Below are 13,167 nucleotides of genomic sequence, written 5' to 3'. Positions count from 1 at the left end.
AGGCATCACGGGTCAATTCCTCTGCATCACAGCCCCAGGACCGTGAGTGCCGAAACTCCTGGAACGGAGCTGCCATGAAAGGCGAGTATAGGCTTCATTATTTTATCGGGGCCTAACATTTAGTTTAAGAAGGGGTTGTCCTAGTAGTGGTCAACCCATTTAACCTATTAAAGAAGCTCTCCTCGCATTAAAACTTTTATCCTTATGATATATTGCAGTCATCATATTATATAGCACTGTGAACTTACAATTGCTCATTTTGCCCTTCTTCCCAGTTAATTCTTCTCTTTTCCATTCGGTCTATGACATCACGTGATTTAAAAATGCCTAGCTGAATCCTTCTAAGCTCTATGTAGAAACAGGAGGTTAGTTTTTCCTGTATGAGTCATAACTCACTGCAAACATCATTGGCAGTGGGGAGTAGCTGGGTCAGGTGTTGAAGAGCGAAAAGATTTCTGTAGGGACAAGAAACTTCCTGTTTCTACATAGAGAAGAATTAGCTGGGTAGAAAGGCAAAATGAGCAATTGTAAGTACTCAGTGCTATAGAATATGATGACTGCAATATATTAAGAGGACAAAAACTTTGATGGGCGTGCTTCTTTAACAATCCAACCTAGGCAGGAACTTGTGTGTCAAGCATTTTTTTCCAGCTCTGTAATCTTAAAACTGAAGCTTTTTAATTTTTTTGTGTCCCTGAAGCCATACCTGTTACTGTGGTTTTTTTTTATTTTTTATTTTTCTGTGGGATGAGTTGTATTTTTTTGGCATCATTTTTTGAAGGGGTTAAAAAAGTGTTGCATGAATTGCATGATGACATTATTTCATTATACCAAATATGAATAATTTTATGTTTTTTTTTTGTTTTGTTTTTTAGTTTTGCACAATAAAAATAACTTTTTAGAATTTTTTTTTTTGCTGGGGGAGAACTAGTAGCTTTTTTTAGTACTATTTTGTGGTACTATAGCATTTTTATCTCTTTTTGGAATTTTTTTGTATAGTGGGCTTTCTCTGCATGGCAGATCTGAGGGCCAATATTAGCACTCCACCTGCTACCTACCGTATTCGCACTCCACAGTCCTGTTAGATGGGCGCTGATGAGCTGACAGGGAGATCTCTCCCCCGTCAAACTGCGTAGATACTGTGGTCACTATTGGCAGCATCATCCAAGAGGTTAAACCACCAACATCTGAGTTAAGATAAAAATATAAGCTATTTAATACAAGTTCGGCTCCAAAGACAATGATTAATGACGATGCTCAGAAATGTATTTCATATTTTTAATTTTCTCTATGGTGTTCATCGAGATTTTTAATTACTGGATTTGTTTTTAATTTGCACCTACAAGTGACGGTGCGAGCACAGCTCCTGTGCCCACAATAGTAAGATAACTCACAAGAACTGCATTTACCATGATCTACTATTTAGGCTTAGTGCACACACAGGGTTTTCTTTATTTTCTCAATATTTTTTTTTGTTTCTTGAAGTGATTTTGAAGACTTTTTGAAGTCTTTTTTTTTTCCATGAAATGTCTTTTTTTGCAGCCTTTTGATTGGTCAGTACCAAGGAAAGCTGTGTTGTGCAATTTCATTTTTTCCAAAAGGTTCAAAACCTGAAGCAAAAAAACTTTCAAAACACTGAAAAGATGCACAACAAAGTGATTTTATATTAGAAATTAATAGGACAAGTCTATCAAGCATTTTTAAGTGATTTTTTTTGGAGAGGCCTTGATCCACAAAAATCAGTGTGCACATACCCTCAGTGTGAAAGGGAATCTATCAGCAGTTATTTGCTATGTAATTTGAGAGGCACAATATATTGGGCAAAGACCCTGATTCAGCCATGTGTCCAGGGCTGCCACTAGGAATTTCGGGGCCCCATACTGGCAAAATTTTTAGGGCCCCCTTGAGACTCCGCCCAGGCTCCACCCTAGCCCCGCCTCCACCCCTCAAACTGTCCACAGCCCCACCGCTCTCTCTTGGAAAAACTCCACTTCTCACCTATCACACATTAACAGTTCCCATCACCAGATCACACATATAACAGCAGCTTTTGTTTTGGCCAAAAGATTTTTCTAATCTGCCACCACGACACGGTAGACTCTTTTGGCCGGGCCCTACGCTACTGTACCCTATTAAAAATTTGTTAAAATATGAAATACAATTTAGGTATATTTCTATTAATTTTTAAAATGACCAATAATATCACATACAAGGGACAAATACCACCACACCATATCCAGACACCATATTACCACCACAGTGACCGAATAATACCACATACAAGGAACAAATATCTCTGCATCATGTCCAAATCACATATTACCACCACATGGTGGTCAATAAAAGCACATACAGGGAACAAATGCCACCACACCATGACCAGACCACATATTACCACCACAGTGACCGAATAATAGCACATACAAGAGACAAATACCACCGCACCATGACCAGACCACATATTACCACCACATAGTGACTGAATACTGCAATACTGATCATTAATAAAAAAAAACCCCACAATACTAATATCACCATATGAGCCATTATACACAGGAGATCTGTACTTAGTATGCAGTGTCCGTGTACAGGTAACACACTGACTCACCAGTGACGTCTCTAGATGAAGTCCTTCAGCCTCGCTTTCCATCTTCATCCAGCACAGACCGCCATCACGTCTTCCAGCCAGGACTTGTCTCTGCAGGAAATAACACAGTAATCTAGAGCTCCTCTTGCAGAACACATTGCTTAATTTTTTCCACAACTTCTACACTACACCAGATGAAGAAAAAAAGGTGACATAGTATCATTCTACACAGTAACAGGACGGCCCCCCATTTAAAACAGTATCCTCAAAAAATAAAATAAATACATCACTGCAGTAATAATATCCCTTAATTAGCCCCCATGGTAATAATATCCCCCATTCTGGCCTGTGTATCTCATTCCTGGCTCCAGCCATATGTTCTCACATTCTGCCCCCATATGATCTCCCCATCTGTCTCATGATCCTGCCCTATCTGTCCCATGATCCTGACCTATCTGTCCAATGATCCTGCCGCCCCATCTGTCTCCATCGTATCCATCCTGCCCCATCTGTCTCCATCCTGCCCCATATTCCTGCCCCATCTGTCTCCATCCTGCCCCATATCTCCATCCTGCCCCATGTCTCCATCCTGCCCCATATCCCTGCGCCATCTGTCTCCATCCTGCCCCATATTCCTGCCCCATTTGTCTCCATCCTGCCCTATATTCCTGCCCCATGTCTCCATCCTGCCCCATCTGTCTCCATCCTGCCCCATATGTCTCCATCCTGCCCCATTTGTCTCCATCCTGCCCAATTTGTCTCCATCCTGCTCCATTTGTCTCCATCCTGCCCCGTGTCTCCATCCTGCCCCGTGTCTCCATCCTGCCCCGTGTCTCCATCCTGCCCCATGTCTCCATCCTGCCCCATTTGTCTCCATCCTGCCCCCTTGTCACACATTCTACCCCCTATGTCACACATTCTACCCCCTGTGTCACACATTCTGCCCATGTTTGCATTCCTGCCCCGTGTCTCACATTCCTGCCTCCTGTGTTGTAATTCCTGCCCCGTGTCTCACATTCCTGCCCCGTGTCTCCATCAAGCCCCTGTGTCTCCCATCCTGCCCTCTTATCTTTATCATGCCCCGGGCTTGCCGCATTCAATAAAAAAAATTTAAAAAAACCTTTCTCCTTACCTGTCCGGGCTCCAGCGCCGACGTCCATCGCAGGCATTTCAGCATGGAGTCGCTGGCGAATGAAGTCCGTGCGCGCTGATGTCGCTGCCAGCCTCCGATTGGCTGGCGGCTTTAACTGTTGCCTTGCGGGCCCGGATGGGCCCGCAAGCAACAGAGGATACTGACCCTGCATCTCAGACGCAGGTTCAGTGTACTGTCTGAAGCCTGCCGCTGGGGCCGGGGCCCGATGGGCAGATGGGATGGGGCCCGATGCTGGCCCCCCTGCCCACCGGGCCCCATATGCCAGTCACGGCTGTAATGCCCTGATGGCGGCTCTGCACGTGTCACTTACTGGGCTGTGTTTTGCTATTTTAATAAAATCATTGTTTTATCAACAGGAGATTACTACAGGACTGTATAACACCGCCCACACCAATGATTGGCAGCTTTCTGTGTACACTGCGCATAAGAAGAAAGTTACCAATCAGTGGTGTGTGGGCAGAGTTATACAGAGCTCATCATTTTGAGAGTTGCAAAATTGCAGCAGAGAAACAGTGATTGGATGACAGCATGTAGCCCAGTAAGTGACACATCATTGGAATCGGGGCAGAGAGCCCCTGCATTATGCTTTTCTCAGATTACATTGCAAAAAACTAGTGCCAGATTCCTTTTAAATAACTTAAAGGGAACCTGTCACCCCCAAAATCGAAGGTGAGCTAAGCCCACCGGCATCAGGGGCTTATCTAAATAATTCTGTAATGCTGTAGATAAGTCCCTAATGTATCCGGAAAGATGAGAAAAAGAGGTTGGATTATACTCACCTAGGGGAGGTCCCGCTGCGGTCCGGGTCCGATGGGCGTCGCGGTCCGGTCCGGCACCTCCCATCTCCTTACGTTGACGTCCTCTTCTTGTCTTCACGCTGCGGCTCCAGTGCAGGCGTACTTTGTCTGCCCTGTTGAGGGCAGAGCAAAGTACTGCAGTGCGCAGGCGCCGGGAAAGGTCAGAGAGGCCTGGCACCTGCGCACTGCAGTACTTTGCTCTGCCCTCAACAGGGCAAAGTACGCCTGCGCCGGAGCTGCAGCGTGAATACAAGAAGAGAACGTCATCGTATGAAGATGGGAGGCCCCGGACCGGACCGCGACGCCCATCGGACCGGACCACAGCGGCACCGTCCTTGGTTGAGTATAAACTAACCTTTATTTCTCATCTTTCAGGTTGCATCGGGGCCTTATCTACAGCATTCCAGAATGCTGTAGATAAGCCCCTGATGCCGGTGGGCTTAGCTCACCTTCGATTTTGGGGGTGACAGGTTCCCTTTAAACTCAATGTTGTTTTGCATTTACTTGTGATAATTTCTGATGTTTATTATGCCACGTCTCCTTCTCCACTCACATCCAAAACTACATTTAACATTTTGCAAGTTGGAAATAAACTACAGTTGAACTAGAAGTTTACATGCATTTATATAAAAAGACACATATGCAGGTTTTTCTCAATATCTGACATGAAATCAGAATTAACTTTTCCCATTTTAGGTCAATTAGGATTACCATAATTATTAATATTTGCCAAATGCCAGAATAATGAGTGAGAGAGAATGTTTTAAGGCATTTTATTACTTACTGCAAAGTCAAAAGTTACATACACTAAGATTACTATGCCTTTAAACAATTCTGGACTGCCCATATGAAGATGTCATGTGTTTGGAAGCACCTGATAGTTTTTTGGCAACATCTGAGTTAGGGCACGTTCACACGTTCAGTATTTGGTCAGTATTTTACATCAGTATTTGTAAGCCAAAACCAGGAGTGGAACAATTAGAGGAAAAGTATAATAGAAACTCGTCACCACTTCTGTATTTATCACCCACTCCTGGTTTTGGCTTACAAATACTGAAGTAAAATACTGACCAAATATTGCTAGTGTGACGACAGCCTTAATTAGAGACACACCTGTGGATGTATTTAATGCACACCTGAAACATACTGCTTCTTTGTGTAGCATCATGGGAAAGTCTAAAGAAATCAGCCAAGATATCAGGAAGAGAATTGTGGACTTGCACAAGTCTGGCTCATCCTTGGGTACCATTTCAAGAAACCTGAAGGTTCCTCGTTCATCTGTACAAACAATGATACACAAGTACAAACAAGATGGAAATGTCCAGCCATCATACCGCTCAGGAAGGAGACGGGTTCTGTGTCTCAGAAATGAACGTGCTTTGGTCCGACATGTGCATATCAACCCCAAGGACAAAAAGCAAAAGACCTTGTGAAGATGACGGCAGAAGCTGGTAAGTTTATGTCAATGTCCGCAGTGAAACGAGTACTGTATAAACATGGGCTGAAAGGCCACTCTGCCAAAAAGAAGCCATTACTCCAAAACAAACTTAAAAAAGCCAGATTAACGTTTGTAAATGCACACAGGAACAAAGACCTTATTCTTTGGAGACATGTTCAGTGCTCTGATGAAACTAAAATTGAAGATTTTGGGCATAATGACCATCATTATGTTTGGTGGAAAAAGGGAGAAGCTTGGAAGCCTAAGAACACCATCCCAACTATGAAACACGGGGGTGGCAGCATCATGTTGTTGGGTTGTTTTGCTGCATGAGGGACTGGCGCACTTCACAAAATAGATGGCATCATGACAAAAGAAGATTATGTGGCAATATTGAAGTAATATCTCAAGACATCAGCCAGGAAGTCAAAGCTCCAAATGGACAATGACCCGAAGCATACTGCCAAAATGGTAACAAAGTGGCTTAAGGATAACAAAGTCAATGTTCTGAAGTGGCCTTCACAAAGCCCTTATCTCAATCCTATTGAAAATTTATTGGCAAAGCTGAAAAGGCAGGTGCGATCAAGGCGACCTACAACCTGGATTACACCAGTTTTGTCAGGAGGAATGGGCCCAAATTCCAACCACCTATTGTGAGAAGCTTTTAGAAGGATATCCCAAACGTTTGACCCAAGTCATTCAGTTTAAGGGCAATGGTACCAAATACTAATGAAATGTATGTAACCTTTTGACTTTGCAGTAAGTAATAAAAATGACTTCACACATTCTCTCTCATTATTTTGGCATTTGGCAAATATTAATAATTATGGTAATCCTAATTCACCTAAAACGGGAAAGGTTTATTCTGATTTCATGTCCACTATTGAGAAAAACATGCAGATGTGTCTTTTTATAGAGTGTATGTAAACTTTTGGTTTCAACTGTATATATTATGTACACCCTGCAGTCACCTAGCAGTCATCACAAACACCTCTATTGCACTGCTCTCTTATAACAGGAAGCCAGCAGCATTCGGCATACAGCTCAGGATATGAGTGAAGCATAAAACATTATGTAAAACCATTGCAATCATGTACAGAGTCTCAGTGTTGGTGAAGTTTCTCCACGCCTTTTGAGCCATTGTATTGTAACTGGTTTTCAACCGCAGAACTTTACATGTGACTCATCATTGCCAGAAGTGACACACATCAAGCAGTGGAAAGACGTAGTAAATACCAGCGCTGGAACATATTCATAGTGGGTATTCCGATGACATGTGATCGGGCTGAGGATGACAGATCTATATCTGAGACATATGTGAATGTGCCATATATTTATGAGGGGGTCGCCTGCAAACAAGACTGAACTGACATAAACAAAAATAGCATGCTGCAGAGTGCCATATCCCTAAAGGGTTATCATACAGTGTAAAATATACAGCTTTCTAATACACGTTTCCATTTAAAATGTTCACCATTTTTAAAATCTCTACTTGCTGCCAGTGAAAGGTAACATTTTTGCTGAGCTAATACTTCTCACAACTGAGGGTGTGTTACAGTTGTAACCAGTCTTGACAATCCTCTGTAAGCTAAGAACATCAGCAGCACAAATCTCTCTCCTGTCCTGATAGTTTGTTACAATGTGTCAGTGCAGCAGCGGATATCTATGGGTGTAGTTGAAGAAGCCCTCCTCCTCCCATCAAAGTTTTTATCCTCTTAATATATCGCGCTCATCATATTATGGCGCACTGTGTACTTACAATTGCTCATTTTGCCTTTCTTCCCAGTTTATTACTTGTCTTTTCCCTGTTTTATGCAGAAAATGCAGTCTCTTGTCTCTGCATAAATGATTCCCCTCTTCAACTCCTGACCCAGCTTCTCCCTCCTTCCCCAGCCAGGTACTTTTGCAATGACTCATGACTTGTGCGGAAAAAATTTACCTCCTGTCTCTACTTCTTCTTCTGCTTAGAAGGATGCAGTCATTTTTTTTGTGATGTCATAGACCTGAGAAGAATTAGCTGGGTAGAAAGGCAAAATGAGCAATAGTTAGTACACAGTGCTATATAATGTGAAGACCTCAATATACTATGAGGGAAAGAACTTTGATGGGAGGAGTGCTTCTTTAAAATGGCGAGGCCCACTAGTTAGAAAGGGGTGCAATAACTTTTGCCCATGTGTATTTTTTCGCATTGTGAATATCGTACCATGTTTGGACTGTCATCACATTCCATTATGTTACTTCCCCTCCACGTTTAGGTATATTTTACACGGCAGCCATAGTGGGACCAGCAGTGGGTTACCTCTTGGGAGGATTTTTCCTGAATATTTACACAGAACTCAGCAGTCCGTAAGTAACTCAATATCTTGAGACTTAACATTTGCATGGGAATAAGGTCTTATGTAAGAGCAAGAACTTGCACCGACCAGACATAATATTCAACTGATTATCTGGTGAAGATGACGCCTGTCTGAGGTGGGATATAATAGGGAGCTAGTGAACGTTAAGTTCTTAGTTGTGTTAGGAGCCAAAAAAATGGACAACAAAAACATCTGAGCATAAGGGCCAAACTGTGATGTCTAGACGGCTGGGTCACAGCATTTCCCACTTGACTGGTCTTGTGAGAAGTTCCTGATCTTTAGGGGATAGTACCAAAAATGGTCCAAGGAAGGACAACTAGTCACCAGGCGGCAGGGTTATGGGCACCAAGACTCACTGATTCATGTGGGTGAGACAGCTAGGTCAATTAACCCAATCCTACGAAGAACTACTGTATTGCCGAAGAAGGTCCTGCTGATGACAGGAAGGTTTCAGATTACACTGAGCTTGGCAACTTGCTGTGAAGATATAAAGATCAGTGCCCATACTTCCCACACTCCGCTGCTGTAAGGACCTACAATGGGCACACGAGCATCAGCAGTGGACCATGGTGCAATCGAAGAAAGCTGCTTGATCTGATGAGTTATGTTTTCTTTTATATCATATGGACGGCTGGTTGTGTGCGTTAATTACGTGAAGATGATACGGCACCAGGATGTACCATAGGAAGAATACCAGCCAGCAGAGGCAGAGTGATTCTCTTAGGGAAGCTTTCAGAGTGTCAGGCAGAAGAGCATTTATGAGAAAGTCTGGCTTCATATTGGTGCAGAGAAATTGTGCTTAGTAGGGTTTAGGTCCGAGCTCTGTGCAGCCCATTGGGTTTCTCCAGACCAACCTTGCCTCCACCATGTTTGTATAGGAGCTCATTTTGTGTACAGGGGAGCAGTGCTCGGACAGAAGGGGTATTACAATATAGGAATTGACATTTGAGTGAAATGTCTTTCAATGATGTAGCATTGCCCTTCTTTGCACAAGCCGCCCCAGACTATTAGGCTATGTGCACACGCTGCGGAATGGTGTGCTGATTCTTTTTGCACTGATTTTGGATTTTCCGCGGATGTACCGCGGTTTTTGTGCGGATTCCACCTGCGGTTTTACACTTGCGGATTCCTATAGAGGAGCAGGCGTAAACCGCTGCAGAATCCGCACAAAGAATTGACATGCTGCGTTTCCGCATGTTTTTTTCCGCAGCATGTGCACTGCGGATTTTGTTTTCCATAGGTTTACATGGTACTGTACAACGCATGGAAATCTTCTGCTAATCCGCAGCAAAATCCGAAGTGTGTGCACATACCCTAACCCCCCTTGTAGCACATGTTCTAGTAGCTGCTTTGCATAGGTGATGTGGTTTCCCACAACCATCTCCACTAAGCAGGACCTTTTTCATTATTGTACTGCGCCACTGAGTATGTTGATACAATACTTTTACATATCTATTTCCATTACTCCAGTCCATTGATATATTTCTTCTCTACCGATTTGTTTATTACAGCACGGGTCTGACACCGGAGAATCCTCTGTGGGTCGGGGCCTGGTGGATCGGCTTTCTGGGTGCTGGGGCAGCTGCGTTCCTCCTCTCCTTCCCTATACTGGGATATCCACAGCAGCTGCCAGGTACAGTTACTTATCACTGGCCATAGATAAGATAGGTGCAGTCTGAGTCAGTGGATTCACCAGGCTTTATCTCTCCGTCCCCTCCCTGGGTACATAAAATATAGGGATCATGTGACTGATTTCGGGAAGTGAGTGTAATACAGCTATATATAGTTACTGTATATAAAATAATTATGCCTGCTATTTAACCTCTTAAAGGGGATGTTCACAGACCCTGACTAGCTGCCATTTTGCCTGGTGACTGTTTGGGAGTGGTAGATCCAGTGTCATTACTCTAGGATCCCACCTTATACTCTAGTAGAGCATGTATAAAGCGGCTGGCAACACCAGATGACCTCCGCTCCGTGAGTCACAGTCACATCTGTGGCCATAAACCAGCTTATGTCATTCTGATATCGGGAGAGAACTCATGGACACTTATGCAACAGTAACCTGTAAATCTAGAGAAACATAGTTTTGCATAGGAGCTGCATACATAAAATGGTAGAAGGTATTTTTCAACAAGACTGTTTGCAAGGTTGCCCTTTTTTTTCTTATTTAAATGCACTGGAACAATAAAGAATATTAGATTGCAAAAATATGCATACCCCTAAACTAAGTTTCCTATGCAGCACTTATTGGAAGTTCCGTGACTCAGATTCAGAAACAAGATGGTGGAAGAATTGTGGCACAAAAAAAGGTGTTAGTGCTCCTTTACTATTCATTCTGGATAATGGCGGGGTGAGCTCACTTATCCCCCCAAAGGTTTTTAGGTGCGGTTCCCATTAATTCTCAGTATCACTTCAGGATTTTTGATAATAATGACCCCCTTAGAGGATGCACCATTGATCTCATTGTATTGTATTATTTCAGGTTCTCAGCGCTACGTGGTCATGAGAGTGTCTGAGGCTCATCAGGTCAAAGATGAGGGTCATAAGCCGGACCCTGATTTTGGGAAGACTATTAAAGATTTGCCAAAGTAAGAAATTTGGTTAAATAATCCTAGTCCTGAAAAATAATACTTTATTGTACAGCGCCATGATTTAGACGCCATCTTCCAAGCTTCGTTTAGACAATTGCTAATCTAGCTATTCCCCGATGACCAGGTCAGGTTCAGCCGCAGGTCCCCGCTGTTAGTTGTATCCACCAGGTATGTACTGATTTTGTGATACGCCCCATGCTATGGGCATTGTCCGTATACCTGCATTTAGTTATAGCTCGGGGGTTTTTCTATTATGACAGTCCCTGGTGGTACACGTATGGCGGGCTGATCTGGTAGACCTGTTTGGTCTGTACCTGTGTGTGTGCTGCGGCCATTTGTGCTGTGTATCCATTCCCCTGTTAGCACTACTATTCTGTTTCATGTTTTTACATTATATCTAATAAAATCTTTTTTATGGGACTTGTTTGGCTGATTGTTTGTTCTTCTTGGGTTTGGTTTATAGTTATCAGCTGGTCCCTAATACATATGTCCGTATGCATATTTAGTATCGTTTTCATATGTACATTTATTATATGATTCTGTTGGAGATAGAATATGCTTGCCTCAATAATATTTCTGAGCCACTCACTTGTCAGCTTTTCATGGCTTCCGGATCCTTGTATTGGACCCCTGATAAGAGAGTAATACTACTGACTAGTGATGAGCGAATGTGCTCAGATAGGGTGTTATCTGAGCATGCTCATGTGCTAACCGAGTGCCTTCGGCATGCTCGAAAACTATGTTCGAGTCCCCACAGTTGCATGTCTCGTGGCTGCTGGGCAATCCCTGCATGTATTGCAGATGCGAGACATGCAACTGCAGGGACTCGAACATATGACACTCGGTTAGCACATGAGCATGCTCAAATAACACACTATCTGAGCACATTCGCTCATCACTATTACTGACCCAAGAGTTTGGCTCGTTACCAGAGAGTTGTTATGAGATTGATATATTCGATAGGTGACACCATCTTTGCGACCCACACCTGTCTCTAGAATGGGGCCACGTATTGCCACCTGCAAATGCAGAGGCGGCCGTGAATTACCGCCTCTCGGGCTTCTATGGGAGTTATTAAAATAGTCAGGCAAGCATGCTTGTTCTTCACTGATGAGAGGCAAGAACTTACAAACAGATGTCTGCGCATTTCTTCCTTGGCTGATATAACCCCTTCTTGACGTAGGACATAATAGTACGTCCTATTTCAGAACCCGATGTATGGAGCAAGCGTAGGAGTTGAGCCCACACTTTGTATGGCAGAAACCCCCTGTGTTATACAGCTGTCATCTGTCTCTAACAGCCATCACACATCTGCGAAAGGAAAGATAAACCAGTTATGGATCTTGGAGAAAGGGGTGATAAAAAACTAAAAATGGCCTCGGCAGACAGAGGTTAAAGGATCAGACATTGAGTTACAGGAGAGGTTATGCTAGTGACATTGTTTTCATTCTTCTTCAGAGACACAGACATACAAAAGAAGTAAGAATTCACTGACAGCAAGTGGTGGGCTCTAAATTGCTAAATATTTGTACCACGAATTAATAATTTCTGGGAACCTTTTGTAGGGCCCAGAAGTAATCAAGCATTACAGTATATACTGTTGATTGGATGGGGGACACCCTTTAAGTGGATTATGTTGGGTACGGTGGGCATTGAACTGAACAGGTTTGGCTATTGTCCTTAGTAGCTGTTTTTATCATACAGTCCGGGGCATGTGATTGATCCATCAGCTAGATTATAACACCGCTTACTGTGTGGGGGGCACATGCGGATCTGTATCCTCTCATGTGGACTCCTGTTTTACCCCATAGGTCAGTATTGATGCTTCTCAGAAACCCTACATTTATTTTCCTGTGCTTAGCGGGGGCGACAGAAGCGACTCTCATCACAGGAGTGTCAACATTTGGGCCAAAGTTTCTAGAGTCCCAGTTCAGTTTGAGTGCGTCTGAAGCTGCTACTTTTTTTGGTAAGTCGGACCCTCATCCCATAGTCGGTGTGTTAATATGAATTCCCGGCATGGAGAAAGAATAGAGGTCATAACTGTGCATTGTGCTGAGTTATTTCTTCTGAAGAGAAGTCGTCAGATACTAAGAGCTGAAACCACAAAATAGATGCAGCCGGGGAAACCAACCTGCGGACGGAAATATTACTAAAGAGGTTACTTAAAGCGGAAGAACAGATCTAGGTACAGAGTTTCTTTAGCTAATATCAGTCCAATTAAAGATGCCAAACCCTCAAGTC

General features: G+C 43.3%; 1 protein-coding gene across 1 annotated transcript in view; it reads left to right on the top strand.

Moving 5' to 3' along the window:
• Positions 1 to 13,167, top strand: part of SLCO4A1 (solute carrier organic anion transporter family member 4A1) — a 67,112-nt gene that overhangs the window by 30,862 nt on the left and 23,083 nt on the right. Inside the window, exons 3-6 of the mRNA XM_069751165.1 lie at positions 8,231 to 8,321; positions 9,844 to 9,965; positions 10,818 to 10,923; positions 12,738 to 12,892. Coding sequence (XP_069607266.1) covers positions 8,231 to 8,321; positions 9,844 to 9,965; positions 10,818 to 10,923; positions 12,738 to 12,892 — 474 coding nt within the window. The remainder of the gene's footprint in view (positions 1 to 8,230; positions 8,322 to 9,843; positions 9,966 to 10,817; positions 10,924 to 12,737; positions 12,893 to 13,167) is intronic.

This window comes from Ranitomeya imitator, chromosome 2, assembly GCF_032444005.1.
Source record: "Ranitomeya imitator isolate aRanImi1 chromosome 2, aRanImi1.pri, whole genome shotgun sequence".
In the NCBI taxonomy this organism is placed as follows: domain Eukaryota; kingdom Metazoa; phylum Chordata; class Amphibia; order Anura; family Dendrobatidae; genus Ranitomeya; species Ranitomeya imitator.
The sequence above is the reverse complement of the archived record's forward strand: the minus strand, read 5'-3'. Positions and strand labels throughout refer to the sequence as shown.